Raw genomic sequence first — 19,438 nt, 5'->3', positions numbered from 1 at the left:
CCATCAATCATTGTTGTGGTGGTGACCAATAATGCTACTACTATAGTACTTCTCGGATGAACATGATGAAGGATAATGCGTGTGTATTCAACAACGGCCTAGCTATAGCTCTCGCAATGTACATCTCTTCTTTGATGTTGCCTATTTTAGGTTACTATCCAATCGGATGCATGTATGTATTTGGCTTTATGCATTTCAATGGTCGGATTTGGTGGATCATGCCATCATAAGGTCTTCCCCATAAGTAATCTTTCATTCATTGTTTTCAATGACTATTTTGATACATTAAACGAAATCCATCTATATTAAACACCGCCCATTCTATCCTGTCTTTTGATGGATAAACTTGTAAAGCTTCCTCGCAGGCTCGATGCCGATGATCTTTGCAATATCGCTTTCTGAAAGTGCAAACAATTGCTCGAGATTCTCAACAGCGTTGATCAATAACTTGTAGTTTTTGGAATCAACACCTGGCATGCTCCGTAGTATTTCCTATTATAGTTGCATTAGCGAAGAGATCATGCCACCACCACTCTAAATCTCTTGTACCTGAGGAGTCATGTTGTGTGTTTGATTGGGATCATCCGCATTCTCTGCTCCTACCATCATCGCTATGTCAGCGTTGGGTTCATCTTCGTTTCTCTAAAAAAAAGGTCCCATTAGAAACCCTGTGAATCCAAAAATCCCATATTCCTTCCTTCCTACCTTGAGCTCTTTGAACACAGCCGCTGTTTCATGAGGACTGGATGACCATATCAACTTGACTTTGGGAAACGTGAGTGTCAAGAGCACCAACTTGGATGATAAATCGGTAGCAACGATCGTGTCCTTCATATCTGAGAGATTCTGCAAAGAGAACGATTTGCCTTCGTCAAACTCGATCAACAGTATCGGCGTCTTGTAATGCAAACACATGTTTTCACATTGGGTATACCTATCAAGCTTCCATCAGGCACTTTGTTCCTCTTCCTTATCCATCCTTAATAACACTTACAGTCTTCCTGAAGAGAAGGACGAGATAAGATCTGATATGGATTTACGTTCAACGCACATGTCCGGGCTAAGCACATAATCACCGATTTGAAGCGTGCATGGGACAATCTTGACTTCTTCAGCGTATAAGATAGGTGGTAAAGAACTTCGAAATTCTCGCATATCGACGATGATCTAAAGAGGTAAAACGCATTAGTATGGGTCATGAATGTCAAAGCTATCATGGTCTTACAGTGGGTGGTCCTTTGTCTTTGATTTGTCCTCCTGCAATGCGTGAACTGATGGCTCGTGCAAACTGCTCTTGTTGTGGATTTTTCTTTTGGGGCATTGGGATCGCCATAATCTGAAGCATTTGAAAGGATGTCAGCCATGGATCCATTATGTTCACGATTTGACTATTACTCACCGACTTTTCACGAATTAGCTTCTCAAAAGCATCCTTCTCCTTACGGATCATGCTCAAATAGTTTTGTTCCTCAACCGAATTCTCATACAGCATGAAATAGACCCGGATATCAACTTCTTGGTGCGTTGCACGATAAATCTACTCAATAAAAGATCAATACGGAATCCTCTTTTCAAGTGCTATCATCCATTACCTCCAGGCGGCGTATAAATGTTGGATCAGGATCGTACATGATCACAAATAAAGGCTGTAATTCTTCAAGAACATGTGCATCTCGATCATCCTCATAGCATTGTATTGATATAATCGATGTAGCAGGGATCTCCTTGAACTTTGGTAAAATATCATCTTCTCCCAGTTCAACTTCATCGTCCACTTGGATGGGTATCTCAGCTTCGGTAGGTGTATCCAACCTAAATCAGCTCGTTAGTCTACAGAAGGATTGCGTAAGCGTGGGGGATGTGGGAAACTTACATTGCAATGGTATCTTGCACATCATCTTTGAAGGTTTCTGCTAGCGGTGGTCGTGACGACGATGATGATGCTGCAACTGATCCACCACGAACACGTCTTCGTTTATTAGGCGGTGCACTTCCACGAGCGAATCCACCACGTTGATTGGATGATTGTGAAGGTGTTGATTGTTGTTGTTTCTGCTGCTGCTCCTTTTGCTGTTGTTCCTGGATATTGGTAATGCTTTTCCGGAGACTGAAGAATCGCCTGATCAATCTTTCCAATAACGGTGATGATGCTTCGGTGTCGCTTTTTACTGATCCCGAAATGTACTCTTGTAGCTGATAGATCGTTCTCCTCTCCTTCACCATAATCAGCACAGGCGCACCCTCTATACATATCTCGTCATTAATATATATATCCACATCCAAAGTCAAAGCATGCTGCTACCACTTACCCTTAGTATGGGATTCCAAATCTTGCTCGATCTCATCCAATACTTCTCGCAAAAGATGCCATTTGGGTTGTTCTTCAAGCACCAATCGAATGGGTGTATTGCCTTCCTTTATAGTGGTATGAGAAGCGGTCTGGTATTCTGGATCCTTGGGTCTGACATACAAACGTCGTCGAGCTGCCTAATCATCCCTTTCTTAATCAATCCATTCTATAACCATCCCCCATTCCATACAATGCCACTTACTGAAATTGCCCGTTCAGCAGCATCTAAAAATAACCACTGGGATTGTTGACCATGTCGCACATCCTTTGGTGAATTACTTGCAATCACTGTTTCAAGGAAGCTGTAGAATGAAACTGCATCATAGTCTGCCAGATAGCTAAAAACAACATTTTTCAGTTCTCGTTTAGTGTATGATGCTTATCGAAAACTACCTGAGCAATTGACGAAGAATCTTGAGATCACCCACAAGTTGTTTGGTTGCAGGGCTGACACGGTGCCAGATGGGATCGAGTTGCCGTCGAATAATAGCATCAAAGGACTTGAAGAAGGAATTCTCGATCGTAAACTCTTCCACGTCCACCTATCATCATCATTCAATTTGTCAAAATAGCTGTCAAGTATACTTATCCACTGTATATTGCTTACCATAGCACTTTGATGCCGCCGTACTTCAGATAAGGTCGCTTCCATACATTCCACTAGTCCTTGTTGAATCTGATCCATCTTTTCAGTCATTGGCTGTCGCAGCTCCACCACATCCGCTTTTGCTTTTGAAAGGTTGTCGGCGACAAGGACCTGGAATCTTGCATAAAGATGTCAGCCATACTTCCTTGTATGCCATATGTACGTATATACCTTGGCCACAAATGAACATGACGCAATTGAAGTGTCTTTAGCGTGTTTTGAAGAGGAGCAAATCCAGTTGTAAATGATTCAGGTTGATCCGACATGGCTTTGATGAATCCTTGCTAAAACAACCTTCCTTTAGTAACTATACCAAAAGCACAATCACCTTCCCTTTTTCCGGTACCTCGTTTCCTTTGCGATATATCCGTAGGATCAATTCCTCCATTGAATCGGGTCGTATCCTATCCAGACCAAAACCTTTGATGAACATCTTGCACGTGACTATTATCCTTCATTCCTCACATACCTGTGTGCGTTATACACTATGATGCCTGATATCATTGAAATAGGTACACGTTCCAGCAGCATGTCGACCCCCAAGATGCGTGAAGTAACAGAAAAGATGCCACTTTGTCGATACATGTTGGCTCTAATATAACCGTTCTTTAGCAAGACGTAAAGCGTTGCGTTGAAATGACCACTGGTATTGTACCTTGTCTCTGCAGGCGTTTCGGCCGTGATTGTCTGCATGCGATTGGTTGGCGAAAGGCCCATTGAAGCTTGGTAGTCGATAATAGCCGCGTCCTGCGCTTGAGTCGTGTTGATCACCAGCACCAAGTGGTTGTCCTTTGTATGGAGATCCAAGAACGAGCATAGAATGTTGAAGAGTCCTAGTCCTCGAGCGAGAATCAAGAGTGCATCCTGATCCACCAATTCTGTAAGGATCTGCTTCTGGAATTCGAGCATAGCGTGAATGTAGGTGCTGCGCAGGAAAGAAAGACAAAGATGCTAATCCACCCGCTCTAATCTTCCTAATTAGGATCGCGCCTTACACTCCACATTCATGCGGACTCCTGTATGCCGTACACATTCCCTTGGATAGTTAATGCATGCTTCAAGGATTAAAGGAAATCTATAGATTGTACGCACGCAATAACAAACGCATTGCCTAAATACAAATACCCTTTAAAGAAAATGACATCAATGATGCGTGCAAGATTTACAATCACAAACAATAAACTTGATATTAGCTGCTACCATGATGTTTTCTCAAATCGCCTCTAAGGTACATCATAGGTAGATCCATCCAAGTCTAAAGAATCGATAGCTTCCAAGAACTCGAAGAACGCTAATCTTATTTATTACTTGTATCATAATCGAGAACATTCAACAGAAGAACAGCTAAAGTCTTTGTGCAATACCGGGAACCAACAACATGTAGAATCTCTAAGCGGCAACATCCTCTTCCTCTTCCATGTCTAATTCAGAGGCTGTTTCCTCTTCCTCTTGTTCCTCTTGTGGCTGCTCTTCCTCTTGTTCTTCTTCTTCATCATCTTCGGCTGCTGCTTGCTGGTCCATTTGATCCACCAGTAGTTCTGTAGCCTCTTCCTGTTCAGCAATTTCCTCAGGTGTCATTTCTACCTTCTCGGCTTGGTTCTCAACTTGAGCAATTAAATCAGGGTCGAAAATGTCATCGATACCAGCATGCTTGAATTGGCTGAGTTGGTTTGGAGAAAGATGAAGAATAGGTGCCATGTTGCTGCTGCTTGATGCAGCGCTTTCAGATACGGATGCTACAGCTGGAGCTAATACGTATATGAGAATAGGTTAGCTATTCATATCTCAAGATGGCCTGTGCCTTGTTTCTTTACCTGTCCAAGCGTTTCGAATAAAGAATGCCAAAACAACGGCGACAAGTGATGTATGATGGACCATATTGAGATAGCTTTTTAGCAATGCTGCAGATGATGAAGATACCGATCATGGATAATGACAATGTACCTTTTTATATACGTTATCCAAGGCAATGTGTTTTGTTGACACCATGTATAATTGGGATCACAACCGAGTAACCAAGATTTCCCGAGGCCGTTTTCAAGGTTTGGAGGAGCGCACCCACCACCACCACCACCACCACCACTTGACCGCTTTAGTCTACCGCTTTTGACACGCTTTGCTACACCGCCCCCTCCTTCAACCGTTGCCATGCCAAAGATCGTCTCGTCATCCATCGTCTCTTCCTCCGATCACTTAGTACAGCAAGAAGACCAACGAAGTGCATTGCATGTCTACTATTGCCTATGTTCAGAATTCCTCTTGGTGATCGACGCCGATCTTCGGATATTACCTCGGAGACGCACGGATAACGCCATCATTGTGTCAAACACAAAGCGTACATACAAACTGACGGCAGAGCCAGGGCAAACAGTCGTTGTTCAAAGGTGAGGTCATGAACGAAGCTCTCGTAAAAAATACAAAACACGTGCTGATGTCGTTTTTTCCAGGAAAGAGGGATATGAAAAGCAATATCGATACCATTGTCCACGTAAGAAAGAGTCCACACAAACAACATGAGGGTATGGATTAACACGACCATGATGATAGGATGTCAATTGCTGATAGCTTATGAATCGACTGAGGATCGTAAATCGGGGCCTTACACATACATTCTGGAAGGTGCATTAACTGAAGTTCAAGGGAGTGCTCCACCCAATGCCATTCAAGAGATCGCATGAAATAAAAATCCATATATGTATTGATATCTTAAAACTCAAGCTACATGAAAAGGAGGAGGAGGTGTCTGAAAAAGCAATGGATGAGGACTAGAATAGACTTCATTTTTGGGATTGAGTAGGGAGCTTCTTGTGAACGCTATTTCTGGAATCAGGCATGATCGCTCTTTGTCCTCTTTGATGTGATATGTGTGTGATTGTTCAATTCTTTCCCCTTTCATTGCTTCTTTTTTCTTCTTCTTTTTCTTTTACTCTTGCTTCTTTCTTGTATTAATGGATTCCTCAGGTCTCTTATCATCTCTTTTACCAGTGTCTTCGTTGAATAATAAGCCATCGAATGATCATAATGACCCATCCCCATCACAACCACCTCCACCTCCACCACCTCCTGTGTCATCCTCGCCACCATCACCTAGCCATAGCCAAGAACCAATTGATAGCCAAGCAAATACAAGCACCACTCAAGCATCAGAACACCCATCCCCACAGCCAACGCATTCCCCTACTAATGATAACAAGGAGGACAACAATGTGAGTGTATATACGTGGATGTCCTAAACATTATAAAGCGATACCCTAATGCGTTCAAAAGAAACCAGGGACGACGTTAGCACCGGAACCAACGCCTGATACGAAACCATCAAAAGACGATCAAGGCAAACCCACGCCAACAGATGAATCAAAGCATACACAACATAAGACGGTGACGACTTCTAGCGCATCAGCTGTTATCCAAACGTCGACAATGGATGATGGCAAAGTTCATACGTACACGTTGACATCTTTTGTGCCTTATACGACCACTGTGCCAGATGATGGCGTAAGTTCAGGGAATAATAATAGTAATGACAAGCATAGTAGTGCAACCCCTATCATTGCTGGCACTGTAGTTACCGCAGTTATCGCTGCATCCATCGTTGGCAAGTAAATGAATGATCCATTCCCCCCTCTCTCTCTCTCTCTCGCTTCTCATGTTATCCTAATTTGTCCATTTCTTCTCCTCCCCCTTATTATTCGATACATAGGGCTCATTGTCTTTTGCTGCATGAAACGTAAACGAAAGCAACGGATGCGACAAACCATTACCGAAAGCTCTCTTTTGAATACGCATGATTATACGCCTACCGCCTCTGGTACTCCCACCTTGGACGCAAGTCCTCGACCTTTGGTTGCACCTCATCACTCTTACTACAGTGCGGCAGCTTCAGCTCATAATCAGCAACCACAATACGAAATGGCTTATGATAATAATGGCTATGATGTTTATAACAATGGTGGTGGTGGCGGCGCAATGTTGGTCTCTGACAGGCATTTACCCAATCAAGTTGACTATCACAACAATGATTACTATGGTGGACATCATCCATATCAACACACACAGCTGCCTCATCAGCAGCACGTGCCCACTGATGTGCCACATACCAAAGAATATTAGTATCCTTAGACACTTCGTTTCAAATGTCAACATGATGAACAAAATACAAGTCTCATTCTTAATGTATGTTGTTGTTATGTGTATGTGTGTGGGAATTGCATGCGATGGTATTATTTATCCTCCTCGCCTGCATGTTTGATGACAAGATGCGACACATAAAGGAAAGGATTTTTGCGTATAAAGAACGTTGTCAGCAAGTACACGGATGGTGTTACTAGATTGGCAAATAGTGAATGTCATGTGAAATCGCATTGGTGGTGTGGTAGTAGCGATCAAACAAGGGGTGCAATGTCTCAAAGGGCAAGAAGCCAGGGACCAGTGAGAATGCTGCGTGCCTTTTCCATCATCATCACGAGCAGCAGCTCGAGGCTCCGACATGCAAGTATCATCTTCTGCTGCTGGCTCAAGCAGTTGCTATTTTTCTTTCCTTCCTTCCTTTCTCTTCCTCTTCCTCCTCCTCTTCCCGATATGCCACCCAACACCTCGAGATACCAACACACTACTGAGGATGCAACTCACATTCCACCAAACGAATCGCTCAATCAGCTCATTGAAGCAACTCCTTTTATTGATTACGAAGTCGCCAGCTCAAGTCTTTTTGACGGTGCCTTCACCATTGTCTCGACGATCTTTCCTTCTTGGCAACGACAAGATCTCAAGCTTGTTCAGTGCAAGGATGGTATCACCAACCAATGTATGTAACTAGGGCTGATCCAAATACCTGGGTTTATTGACTGGAAACTGATCTATGGGCGGGGAATGTGTTGTATTGTGTAGTGGTCAAAGTAACCCATTTACCAACCGATTTCTCGGTGCTTGTTCGAGCATTTGGAAGAGACTCTGAAATCCTAATTGATCGAAAGCAAGAAATCATCGTAAGTGTGTTTTGTGTGTGTGCTTGGCATCCGTGTTAGAGTGTCGACCTAACTCACGAGATATCCCCCTTTGTGTGTATGTAGAATCTCGTGACCTTATCAGCACAAGGCCTGTGTCCTCCATTGTATGCTCGGTTTCGGAACGGCTTGATGTATGGATTCATTAAAGGACGAGTATCCACGGCAGATCAGTTGTCACTCCCACGAGAAGCATCATGGATCGCGAAAAAGTTGGCTAAATGGCACAAGGTTCGTCTGCCACAGGGCCAAGATGACAAGGGTGAGCCCAAGCAAATGTTGTGGCATACGTTGCGTCGATGGATCTTGGAAGGTATAGGTTTAAATCCAAACAATGATATTCTTGTACTCATCATCATCATCATCATCATCATCATCATCATCATCATCATCCACAACCTTAGTGCCTACCAAGTATAATGATCCCACCAAGCAAAAGTTGTTTGATTCTCGATTCGATATCCACAAGATGAGATCAGAGGTAAGGGAGATAGAATACTACAAGGTCATGTGGATATTAACAAGGAACGCATTTGTGTTACATAGATGGAAGAGCTTATCACACTCCTTGAGCAACTTGATTCGCCCGTTGTGTTTTCTCACAACGATCTGCTGTATGGCAACATTATTTTTGATGACGAGAAAGGTAAACATGATCTCTGCACGTGCTGACATGGGCTAACATGTGCTCGGTAACAGAGGATGCATCCTTCATTGATTACGAGTATGGCTCATACGCCTTCCGAGGATTTGACATTGGCAACCACTTTAATGAATTTGCAAGCTTTGATTGCGATTATTCAAAGTATCCCTCCAAGGACTTCCAGCTTCAGTGGTTTGAATGGTACTTGACAGAGTATAATGGAGGTGAGTGATTTTGATTGTTTGAGATAATGCAACAATATCGATACTCATATGTGCTGGTACTAGTCAAACCATCCCAACAAGAGCTTGAACATGTCTACCGAGAAGTTGAAGGGTTCTCACTGGCATCTCATTATTATTGGGGTTTGTGGGCACTCGTTCAGGCCACCATCTCGGATATTGATTTCGATTATCTCAACTATGCCATCCTTCGTTTCAACGAGTATGAACGTCGTAAAAAGAACATTTTCCCTTCCTTGTAGAAAACAATCCCAGCATCATCCCGATCCTATATACATATACCAATCTCGCTCACACACTCAACACACACTCACACACACATATACACGACGTCTTGTTTGTTTCAAATCTATTTTGGCAAGAATTCTATTTATGCCACGATTTCGTATAAAGAGTAGTAATCAACATGTATTTCTTTGTTTGTTGAAAAGAATGATCATGCATACAAGCGTTGGGATGGAGGAGGAGCATGCTATTGGGCGGGGGTTCAATGGTCGATGAGGAGGAGGGTATTCATTGTATGTATGTAGGATGTGCCGTTGTTTTTACATGCCCTTGATATACTCGGGATGTTCCTTGAACACGGCGTTGATGGTTGCAAGGATGGTTTCCAAAGCCTGCAACCAAGCCTTCATCACTTCAAGCGCAGCATCAGTGAGCACGCCAATCTTTTGGTAAAAGTCCTTGCGGTAAGGGCATGCTTTCATGGCAAGCTGGATTTACGAATGTAAATTTAGTGTCAGTGTACTACAGCTCACTACAAGGCCAATTTAATACTTACAGCAAAGACAGGGCGCACCATCATGTTGTGATGTTTTCTGAGGGTGGCTTCATAGGCCTTGGTAAAGGAGGTGTTGAGCTCTTCTTCAGGATTCTCAATGCTGCGACGAAGAGCTTGAGCCGTGAAATCCAAACCACTATGTATTATCATCATCCATTAGCATCCTTTGGATTTCTATTTCCTAGTATGTATCACTTACCGAGAAAGCCACAACAAGCCTTCAGTGGCAACGCGTTTCTTTTGTGGTGCTTCAGCTGCCATGAGGTTTTGAAGCGTGTTGTTGGTGGCAGCATCGCTCTGCAACTTTTCACGGATTTTCTATATAGATATTCAAAGCATTGGTAAGTCGACAACAGCAAAATCATGTATGTAAACCAATCTATATATACCTTAATGTTGCCGTTCATATCATTTTGGACAACCGAGAAAGCACTTGAGCCGAGCAAGTCTATTCTCAAATGCGGCAGAGTCAATCAGTGATTACTCTATGAACCTATAACGTGTGAAGGCCTACGTACCAAACAACTTGACCACGCCTTCAGTGGCCTCCAAAAATTGCTCAGTGTTGATACCGTTGGAAGTATCGACGTTGGTGTAGGAAAGTTTCAAGGTATCAAAATAGCTCATATTGTGTGCGATATGAAAAAGAGAGATGAGGAAGAGCGAGACCTTTGACAGTTTATAAAGTGGTCTTATAGTGCGGGGTGATTTACCACGAGCGCATAGCGACCACGTTGCCATGTTCAACGGCCGCTTCACCCTGGCTAGACCAACATGATAAAACCAGGAATAGCTCACTGTTCTTTCAAATGAGGACGTGCCTAGAGTGCACCCATCACATACAAGTTGACCTTTTTGTAATAGGGTATTCATATACATTCGCTTGCATATTGAGAGAGGAATAATAAAGCATCATCTACTATCAAGATACTACGTCAACCTTGCATTCAGGAACCACCATGCACTTGGTCTTGCTAAAGTCGGGGTTTCCCTAAAAAGCAGCATTGCACGCTGGTCTAATTGTTCGCAAATAGGGCTGCAATGTTGGATGATGTCTCTAATAGTGCCCATGAGGATAAAAGAATACGCATAACAAGATGAGAAATGACTTTTGAAGTACAATTTTGTTCACCAGTAACAATAAGATTTTTCTTTTTATAGATGCATGGATCAAAAGACAAATAAAAGATATAACTACAACAAGGTCTATGCATTGGGAAGGGATATGAGAGGTTCTTTTTAAAAGTGGAGACGATGGCGTCGTTCGGGACCCATTTGGTATTCTTGAGGAATGTCATTGTGATATTCGAGCGTTTTGGCCATGAAGCCCATGAATCGGTTACCATATTCCAAAGGCTCCACTGCTGAGATGGCGTGTTTGTCTTGGGTCATTGATTTGAAAAAGTGCTCGGATTTCTTCTTAGAGTCGTATGGTGTGAGGATGTCAATGATGCCCATGTAGTACAGTGCCGATGTGGGCCGATCTTCTTCATCAGTGGATCGGAAACCACCTTCATCCGAATAAAAGATACAGTTTCTACGTCTATTATACAAGAGATTATAAGTCATTGGGACATCGTCATTGAAGGGATGGGTATCAAAGACTTACTCATGAGGATCCTCTGGTAATTTGGAAGAATCAAGACGCTCTGGATTTGTCTGTGCGATCGCTTTACGTACAACTTGTGCTTTGGTTTGTCGTCGCTTTAACATGGATGCATGACGCTCAGCACGTTTTGTGTCCGGCTGACAAAGAATGGATGCCATGTGAGTAACGCATATAGTAATGATCGCAGCGGCGAGAGAAATACTGTACCTGGAAGAATTGCAAAGTCGAATCACGAATGTTATCCTTGTTGCCACGCACCATATTGTGAATGCCAATCAGTAAGCTGTAATCCATAATGTTGAGGCGTACAAGGAGCTATTCAATGAATGCGAGAGTGAGTGACGGCGTGTCATTTTTGCATTAAACCTCCTTCCCCCCTTCTCCTTTTTACCTTGACATCACGCATGAGTTGGCCAATAAAAAGTTTTCTCTTTTGTGGTCCCATTTGTAGCTTGCGATTGTTCTTTTGGAAGTTGAGATCCTTCATCACCGCATTCTTGGACTTTTTGATTTCTTCTTCTGGTAGTAATCGTCCCACCAGTGATCCCTAATTACAAATGTGTGTGTGTGTGAGACAACATGCAATGCCATGTGTATGTGTGTATGCGCCAAGTTACCTTGAGATCATAGGTCTCGTGGATATCCTGTAAATAAACGCCCAGATGCATTAGCACTTTAGGCATATTATCACATGTTGTGTATATATCACATCGTTTACCTTGTTTGGCGGGAATACATTGCCCATGACAACAAAGTGAATCTTGCGTCCTCGAGGTTGTTTGACACGATGTAAACCATAGTATCTGCAAAGCAGTGTATCTGGGTTGTTCATAACGTGCTAATGCACAATACATGTAATCGATTAGCCCAATCGGAGCAACAAACAAGGGCATCCAAAGCACTTACTGCATGGTAGTCTTTGAGGATTTTACGCAAATACTTGTGTTCAGAATGATGGATGGTCTTGATGATGAAACGATAGTCTCTTGAATAATAAAAGAAGCTGCCACTCTTGCCGGGAGAGCCCAACTCAGAAAGGATATACTTGCTTGTCAACGACACCTATTCTATTTTTAGTGATCCACGATAGAGAGAGCAAAAGGGCGCAAGAAAGCTTACCAGATAATCAGCTGGATCGATACCAAATTGTTCACGAAGTTGTCGAAAAGCCCATGGGGCGTAATCCTTGAATTTAAAGTCGTATTTGGCTCCTGGCGTCAATTCATCACCCGTACTAGAACAAGATAAAGCTAAGTTTCATGATGATAACAACATCATTTCTCTCTCTCTCGTAATGACTTACACATTAAAGGCAAGCTTATGCGCAGCAGCAAAATCCTCATCGGTGACAGGGCGATTGGCCTTGGCAGACACACGACCGACGGCAATACGGATACCCGTTAACATGTTGTACATGAGGACATAGTCTCGATGATCCTTATCCACGCGTGTGCCGACCATCACTCGATCATCATCAAAGTCTTCTTGACGGCGAGAAAGTCGTTTGAATGCTCTTCGTCGTGCTGATAGTTCCTTTGCAAACTCTTCAGAGATACCAATCTCGGGTTTTGGCTTCTTTTTGCTGGCATGTCCTGTTGTATGATGTCGTGCAAGGGATCGTCCACCACCACTTTCATTAAGGATGCTATCGCTCTCCTTGACAGAATGCAGTGTAGAGTGTCGTTTCAGCTGTGAGTTGTCTTCTTCTAAATCTTCCTCTAGAGAGGATGGCGTGGGGATATTGGCAGGTACCACGGAGGTCGTAAACGAACGTTTGGTGTGAAGGTCTGATGAGGGAGAGCGATTCCTGATGGGGACAGGTGTTACTGGTGGAGAGAAATCAGATGAAGCTTGAGTGCCATCATAAACAAGGCTGTCGGTGGTGCTCACAGGGTCATCGACCATGGGCCCAAGCTTATAGAGTGATTGCGGTGTTCCATTGGCAGCAGCAGCAGGTTTCATAAAGTCGGTATCCACAGGACGGTCAATGTGGAATGTGTTGGTTTTGTTGCTATAGAGATCAGTGTGGAATGGTTGTGAAGTGCTGGTCATGGCGAAGAAGAAGAAGAAAAGGAAAAGGAGAAAGGGGCACAAATGGCTAAGTGAACGGCAACTGATTTGTTTTAGTAGTTGCTCACCACCATGCCCTACGTTACACATACAGTTGCCCGCCCAACGCAGCCCATTCTCTTCCATCTCATGCGTCCACATATTCCTGATGTAGTAATCGTATCCCATTGTACACAAGCATGTTCATTGTATCGTGTAACAATGCATATCCACTTTCACCATCTATGCACATTATCCATGCACTGAAAACGTTCACTCATGCAATGCTTAAGTATACCCACCACCGTCATCAATGCACCCAAGGTACAGTACGACATGTTGTTTTCATCATGTGATGTTGCTCACAAGACACTGGTGCCATCAATGCAACTCGCCCCACGTGGTATTTGAATTCATAGAGTAGGTATGACGCGCACTGCTGAGCCCGGTCACTTTTGATTGAAGGCGCTAAAGTAGATGGCTATGAAGCGTAGTAGTATCTCGATCATGAGATCTTGTGAAATAAGGATGTCTTCAAACATAATAAACCCAGCTTTACTATATAATGATCCGCAATTGCACATCACAAGTAGTATTATCGGACACTTGGCTTTCATAGGGAGGGATTTATTAAAGATAACAACATACATCATAGCTTGCACTTTGTGGTAGAATCATTGACGTCCCAATAGCAATACTACTACAATTTTGACGAGAGGATCAAGTTCTCAGCCTTGGCTTTTTGATCCTTCAACTTGTTGGCAATGGCTGTGGATCGACGCAACTCTATTTTGCCAAGCTGGTTCTTATGGACCTATCATAATACCAAAGTCAATAGTCATATACGCACAGCAACTTTAGCATGTTGCTACTATAAATGCTTACCTCATCGGGACCGTCGGCATATCGCAAGGTGCGTGCCTGAGCATAAAAGAATGCGAGTGGGGTATCTTGAGACAAACCTGCAGCTCCGTAAGCTTGCATGGCACGATCAATGACACGCAAAAGCATGCTTGGCGTAGCAATCTAATATCGAGTCATGAGTATTCAAAGATTGAAAAACGGTCATACTACTATTACCTTTGCCATGCTAATCAATTTCATAGCACCTTTAGCCTTTGCTTGATCGATCTTGTGAGCGGCACCAAGAACCAAACTAATCCGAAAGGGTGGGTGGGATTGTTTAGTTGTTTTGTTATTAATGCAGGAGGTTGTTGATGTCTTTTTTATACTTACTATCTGGCCTGATCAATTTCAATGCGTGACATGGCAATGTCTTGAACAATGGTACCATGCTCAGAAAGGTTCTTTCCAAAGGTGCGACGGGAGGGATCCGTTACTCGAGTGATCATAAGCTCCAACGAGCGCTCTGCCATGCCGATACATCGCATGCTATGTAGTCGAGATGTCAATGATAAAGGATATAGATACAAACATACATACACAATCCTCTTTTCTTACCAGTGATGGATACGACCTGGTCCCAAACGACCTTGCATCACTTCAAATCCACGTCCTTCACCAAGGACGATATTATCAACAGGTACGCGCACGTCTCGGAAGATGATTTCACAATGGCCTTCAGGTGCATCATCATAGCCAAGCACTTGCATAGGACGTAAAACGGTAATGCCGGGTGTATCGGAAGGCACAATCACGAGACTTTGTTGCTTGTGGATGCTTTTGTGATGGGGATCAGTTTTGCCGACAACGAGATAAACAGCACAACGTGGATCACCTGCACCCGAAATCCACCATTTACGACCATTAATGACATATTCATTGCCCTCACGACGGATGTTGGTTTCGATATTGGTAGCATCAGAAGAGGCCACGGCTGGCTCTGTCATGGCAAATGCCGAACGAATCTTGCCCTCCAAGAGAGGTGCCAACCATTTTGCCTTTTGTGCTGGCGTGCCATACTTTGCAAAGACTTCCATGTTGCCAGTGTCGGGTGCTGAACAATTCATGGCTTGTGGTGCCAAATGCGGTGAACGGCCTGTGAGTTCGGCAATCAATGCGTATTCCAAATTGGTCAATCCTGCTCCTTCAGGATACTCTTGTCCAAGAAACAAGTTCCAAAGTCCAAGGGCACGTGCTTTGGCCTTGAGTTCTTCCATCACTGGAGGTACAACCTATGTAACATAGGTTAGTGTACCCCTGTGTGTATGTGTAACATCCATCCATTAGGATCCCCTCTTTTGTACAAACCTTCCAGCGATTGACGCCTTGACCAAGTTGGGCATAAAAAACAGGTTCTGCAGGAATGCACTCATTCTGATTGGCATAGCAACAAGCATTAGCAATGGCCCATTGTGGTCATGGACGCACCCAATTTACCTCGACGAAATCTTTAGCTTTGGCGTAAAGAGCTTGAAACTTGGGAGAGAGCTTGGAAATATCAACGAGTGAGGAGTTGGTTGCCATGATACAACAATTGTCAGCAGACGAAAAAAGGAAGGAGACAGCGGCATTTTTATCACTTTAAAACAGCAGCGACGTGTGTGTAATTATGATGATCAATCAAAAACTTGTACCTCTGGATATTAATCATACGATATACAAAATGTGTTAATGCTGTTGCATGAACTACCTTTTCATAATACATAGCATCCTAATTTATCACGTCAATAAACACCGAACCATTACTCGCGTATTGATGTGCCCTGACGGCTCGTCGATCATGCATCGATATAATTTATTCATGTATAATGATGACTAAGGTGAGGAACATGGATACGTGTCAAAAGTTACTGCATTTGAACATAGTTGGCAGGGAACTACATAACAGGGAAATAAAGATCAACGTAAGCAACTCGTTGTCATGACATATTATACACATAAAGAAAAGAAAGCCTATTACCATTCCTTTTCTAGCGCCAATGCTCCCTGTCCACCAATCGTCTTGGCTGTTGCTCTTCTCCACAATCGTAATGATATCTCCTTCACGGAAACTCAAATCCCCTGCTTGTTCACCTGTAAAATCATATAACGCTCTTGCTGTTTCTTGACGTGGCTTTCGACTAGGAGGAGGTGGTGGAGGAGGAGGTCTTTGTACAGATGCAGTAGGGGTTCCATAAGAGGATGGGGTCGAATATTGACTGCCATATTGATTCGAAGGCGTAGATGTATACGAAGGTGGTGGCGGTGCTGCATTGCGTGTGATGGGTGGTTGTCTTAATGATCCAGGTGCTGAAATATTGGTGCTCTTGAATGTTTGAGAACGTGTTGGCGATCCACCATTATCAATACTTGCTCGTCCTGCTGCATACATGGCACCTGTGTTTCCAAGGTTGTGGAAGCGAGCATTCAATGCACGATACAAAGCATCTGCTTCAGGGGGTGGTGGTATCTTTCCTTCCAGCAAATCCTTGGCAGCGACCTTTTGACCATAAAGCTTCTCATTGGCATCACCACGGGTAACAATGACCGATCCTTCCAAAGACACACCAGCAAAAAATCCACGCGTTTTGCTGTATGAATAGACAGCAGAGACTTGTTTTAAGCTTGCAGAGCCAGCTGCTTCAGCATTGCGACCAATGGGACCTGCCGCAACTATAATACATACCCCATACATATCAGCAATGATGGTATCTCCCTTTTCTTCCCATCCTATCCTTTCCATACCTGATACATTGCCACCCAAGGTCACATTTCCAAATTGACTAAACGTCTTGACAGCTTGTTTCGTGTTTAGCACCAAGACAAAGTCTGTGAGCTCCGCACCTGTCAACAGGGTTTGTTTTAGCGTATCTTTATATACCTCCATCCAACAACAACACACTTACCTATCTGACCTCCCGCACCCACCCTTTGTGGTTGGAAAAAAACACATTAAAACATGCTCATCATAATTCTGAAGCTGATAACCTTACCCTCCAGTGGCAATAGCAGATGGGGCAGACCAGCCTATATGATGATGATGATGATACGGCATATTAATCAGCTCCCTGCGTGTAGGCGTCCTCATGAATGTGCGTATTTACTGTTATCGTCTAGTCTACAAATGGAGAAAATAACCGTTGTTAGTACTACACGAATAGGTAGAATGTTATACACCGTATATTAACCTTGCAACGACCAAACCGCCTCCAGCTCGACCTGAGAAAAGGAATCCAGCCTTCAATACAGTAAAAATGGCTAATCCTTGAGCCTTCTCCAGGATACCAGGAGGAATCACTTTATCAAGACCTTGACCAGGGTCTACATACATGTCCCTTTAGTTATCGTCAATGATGTTCATAAAAGTAGAATACATACCAACAAAGCTATTGAGGATCTTGGCGGCTTTCTTGCACTCGCCTATTGGCCAACGTAGTAGCCTACTGTGAGTAACCCCAACCTCTCTTCATGGTGAGCATTACCTGCCAAGCTCGTTGGGATGGGAGAGTTGATGCTGATGTTGGATGCTGCACTCTTGATTTTCTGCATGAGCAATTCTAAAGGGAAAGGAAAACAAGTAGAGTAAGTAGAAAGTGAGAGTGGAAAAACGACCGAGCTCCTTACCGGCAGTGCCCGCATTTAGCATGAATCGCCACGTTTATCAGCCAATAGCGTGAGATGATGTGAAGGGTGGGGGAGGAGGAGGTAGCAGCAGCAGCAATTGCAAAATGAAGCGAGGCCTTTCCTTTTTGAACCAATCTTTCTTTCTTTCTATTATGCTCATAGATGATACATACAATGCAAGCTTTTGGATAGGGATAGGTGTGTCACTGATCACCAACCTCATTCAAGCCTTCGCCATGGCATTCCAACGCAAATCTCATATTCTCAACGATCACCTCTATCCTCGAGAACTCAGAAAACCAGCCTATCGACGACCACTTTGGCTCACAAGTTTTATTGCATACCTTGGCGCTAACATTACTGGCACTGTATTCTCTGTCGGATATCTACCCGTGGTCATTTTGGCTCCTATTGGCGCTATCAATCTCGTCTTTAATGCCATTGCTGCAAGAGTGGTGTTGGGTGACCCATTCACTGTACGGAGTGTAGGCGGTATATACGATATCATTATTATTTACCCAACAAACAATATCATTGACTTTTACGTAGGTACATTACTTATCATTGTGGGTGCATTGTTGGTGGGTCTATTTGGTGTCATTCAAGAACCCAATCATTCATTGGAGGCATTATTGGCACTTTACAAACGACCGGCATTTATCATTTATTTCAGCATCCTTGAATCCTTTATCCTGGTGACCATGGTGACCACGCATTTATTGGAACACTTTTATCACCAGTGGGAAGAGGATATGACCCCTGATCAAAAACTCCTGGGCTCCTGGCTGAGCATGGCGGATCTCAAGGTGTATATCGGTATCAGGTATTTGTTGCACAATGCACATGTGCGTATGTACGTACATGTTTACTTACTCCAGCATGGATAAATTAGCTATGGTGTCCTTGGAGGTAACATTAGCAGCCAAAGCTTGCTATTTGCCAAGAGCGGTCTGGAGCTGTTCATCCTCACCATCGTCTATGGCGAAAACCAGTTACAGCATGCATGGACTTGGGGTTTGGTGGTCATGACGGTTGTCACAGCTGCATTACAGGTATGTAACGTGTCACGGGAGTCATCCTGCCAATCTTGTGCACATCACTCACACTCGCTATTATAGCTTTATTACTTGAATAAGGGTTTACGTTTATGCGATACAATGATCCTGATCCCCCTCTCGTTTTGTGCATTCAATCTTTCTTGCTTGTTTAATGGCCTGGTTTATTATAATCAATGGGACCTGCTACGTTGGTGGCAATTGCTTTACGTGCTGCTAGGTGTCGCACTTACGGTATCCGGTGTCCTTTGCCTGTCGTGGCGTTCAAGCTCACCTGCCATCAGTCGCCAAGAGGAAATCGTAGTCGAAAATACTCCCGAAGGTTATGGCACGATCCCAACATCACACATGGACCACGATCACCCAAATAGACAATCATCAGAGACATCTCCACTACTTTCATCATGATAGTAGTATTACCCTTTTGTATATATAAATAGCATCCCTTTCCCTTTAGCATTACATAAACATGCATAATCCATAGACTTTGTGACATGATGAATATGATCCTTATAATGATGCAATGTACAATGTTGTATTTACAGGAGGTAGTT

General features: G+C 43.4%; 10 protein-coding genes across 10 annotated transcripts; 4 read left to right on the top strand and 6 right to left on the bottom strand.

Moving 5' to 3' along the window:
- Nucleotides 1-321: 321 nt before the first annotated feature.
- O0I10_006784 (uncharacterized protein) lies at nt 322-3,905 on the bottom strand (the record flags this gene model as incomplete). The annotated part of the gene is made up of 16 exons (XM_058486809.1): nt 322-492; nt 550-642; nt 706-934; nt 995-1,167; nt 1,226-1,336; nt 1,400-1,537; nt 1,593-1,812; nt 1,874-2,243; nt 2,310-2,487; nt 2,553-2,688; nt 2,744-2,892; nt 2,958-3,114; nt 3,168-3,280; nt 3,343-3,400; nt 3,466-3,588; nt 3,652-3,905. 16 exons carry the CDS (start codon nt 3,903-3,905, stop codon nt 322-324), a joined length of 2,673 nt encoding a protein of 890 aa, XP_058342395.1.
- Nucleotides 3,906-4,385: 480 nt separating this feature from the next.
- O0I10_006783 (uncharacterized protein) lies at nt 4,386-4,874 on the bottom strand (the record flags this gene model as incomplete). The annotated part of the gene is made up of 2 exons (XM_058486808.1): nt 4,386-4,744; nt 4,811-4,874. 2 exons carry the CDS (start codon nt 4,872-4,874, stop codon nt 4,386-4,388), a joined length of 423 nt encoding a protein of 140 aa, XP_058342394.1.
- Nucleotides 4,875-5,144: 270 nt separating this feature from the next.
- O0I10_006782 (uncharacterized protein) lies at nt 5,145-5,674 on the top strand (the record flags this gene model as incomplete). The annotated part of the gene is made up of 3 exons (XM_058486807.1): nt 5,145-5,380; nt 5,444-5,484; nt 5,544-5,674. 3 exons carry the CDS (start codon nt 5,145-5,147, stop codon nt 5,672-5,674), a joined length of 408 nt encoding a protein of 135 aa, XP_058342393.1.
- A 270-nt stretch (nt 5,675-5,944) lies between these two features.
- On the top strand, nt 5,945-7,106 carry O0I10_006781 (uncharacterized protein; the record flags this gene model as incomplete). Its single annotated transcript, XM_058486806.1, has 3 exons — nt 5,945-6,202; nt 6,264-6,591; nt 6,697-7,106. The coding sequence occupies 3 exons, from the start codon at nt 5,945-5,947 to the stop codon at nt 7,104-7,106; spliced, it is 996 nt and encodes a 331-aa protein (XP_058342392.1).
- Nucleotides 7,107-7,574: 468 nt separating this feature from the next.
- O0I10_006780 (uncharacterized protein) lies at nt 7,575-9,126 on the top strand (the record flags this gene model as incomplete). Its single annotated transcript, XM_058486805.1, has 7 exons — nt 7,575-7,800; nt 7,884-7,981; nt 8,066-8,312; nt 8,404-8,480; nt 8,546-8,645; nt 8,699-8,866; nt 8,930-9,126. 7 exons carry the CDS (start codon nt 7,575-7,577, stop codon nt 9,124-9,126), a joined length of 1,113 nt encoding a protein of 370 aa, XP_058342391.1.
- A 303-nt stretch (nt 9,127-9,429) lies between these two features.
- On the bottom strand, nt 9,430-10,292 carry O0I10_006779 (uncharacterized protein; the record flags this gene model as incomplete). The annotated part of the gene is made up of 5 exons (XM_058486804.1): nt 9,430-9,597; nt 9,666-9,801; nt 9,865-9,983; nt 10,055-10,113; nt 10,184-10,292. The coding sequence occupies 5 exons, from the start codon at nt 10,290-10,292 to the stop codon at nt 9,430-9,432; spliced, it is 591 nt and encodes a 196-aa protein (XP_058342390.1).
- Nucleotides 10,293-10,904: 612 nt separating this feature from the next.
- Nucleotides 10,905-13,326, bottom strand: O0I10_006778 (uncharacterized protein; the record flags this gene model as incomplete). Its single annotated transcript, XM_058486803.1, has 9 exons — nt 10,905-11,208; nt 11,275-11,411; nt 11,482-11,589; nt 11,666-11,821; nt 11,892-11,918; nt 11,993-12,112; nt 12,181-12,336; nt 12,394-12,508; nt 12,578-13,326. The coding sequence occupies 9 exons, from the start codon at nt 13,324-13,326 to the stop codon at nt 10,905-10,907; spliced, it is 1,872 nt and encodes a 623-aa protein (XP_058342389.1).
- Nucleotides 13,327-14,023: 697 nt separating this feature from the next.
- Nucleotides 14,024-15,750, bottom strand: O0I10_006777 (uncharacterized protein; the record flags this gene model as incomplete). Its single annotated transcript, XM_058486802.1, has 7 exons — nt 14,024-14,137; nt 14,209-14,349; nt 14,404-14,479; nt 14,560-14,715; nt 14,785-15,458; nt 15,535-15,600; nt 15,664-15,750. The coding sequence occupies 7 exons, from the start codon at nt 15,748-15,750 to the stop codon at nt 14,024-14,026; spliced, it is 1,314 nt and encodes a 437-aa protein (XP_058342388.1).
- A 323-nt stretch (nt 15,751-16,073) lies between these two features.
- O0I10_006776 (uncharacterized protein) lies at nt 16,074-17,754 on the bottom strand (the record flags this gene model as incomplete). Its single annotated transcript, XM_058486801.1, has 9 exons — nt 16,074-16,103; nt 16,187-16,878; nt 16,951-17,049; nt 17,112-17,134; nt 17,199-17,232; nt 17,310-17,323; nt 17,394-17,526; nt 17,584-17,625; nt 17,688-17,754. The coding sequence occupies 9 exons, from the start codon at nt 17,752-17,754 to the stop codon at nt 16,074-16,076; spliced, it is 1,134 nt and encodes a 377-aa protein (XP_058342387.1).
- A 227-nt stretch (nt 17,755-17,981) lies between these two features.
- Nucleotides 17,982-19,292, top strand: O0I10_006775 (uncharacterized protein; the record flags this gene model as incomplete). The annotated part of the gene is made up of 4 exons (XM_058486800.1): nt 17,982-18,321; nt 18,379-18,652; nt 18,722-18,881; nt 18,948-19,292. 4 exons carry the CDS (start codon nt 17,982-17,984, stop codon nt 19,290-19,292), a joined length of 1,119 nt encoding a protein of 372 aa, XP_058342386.1.
- Nucleotides 19,293-19,438: the final 146 nt, after the last annotated feature.

The sequence above is a fragment of the Lichtheimia ornata genome (genome assembly GCF_029851405.1).
Source record: "Lichtheimia ornata isolate CBS 291.66 chromosome Unknown scaffold00031, whole genome shotgun sequence".
Lineage (NCBI taxonomy): Eukaryota > Fungi > Mucoromycota > Mucoromycetes > Mucorales > Lichtheimiaceae > Lichtheimia > Lichtheimia ornata.
Note: the sequence above shows the minus strand (reverse complement) of the source record. Positions and strands in the feature narration are given on the sequence as shown.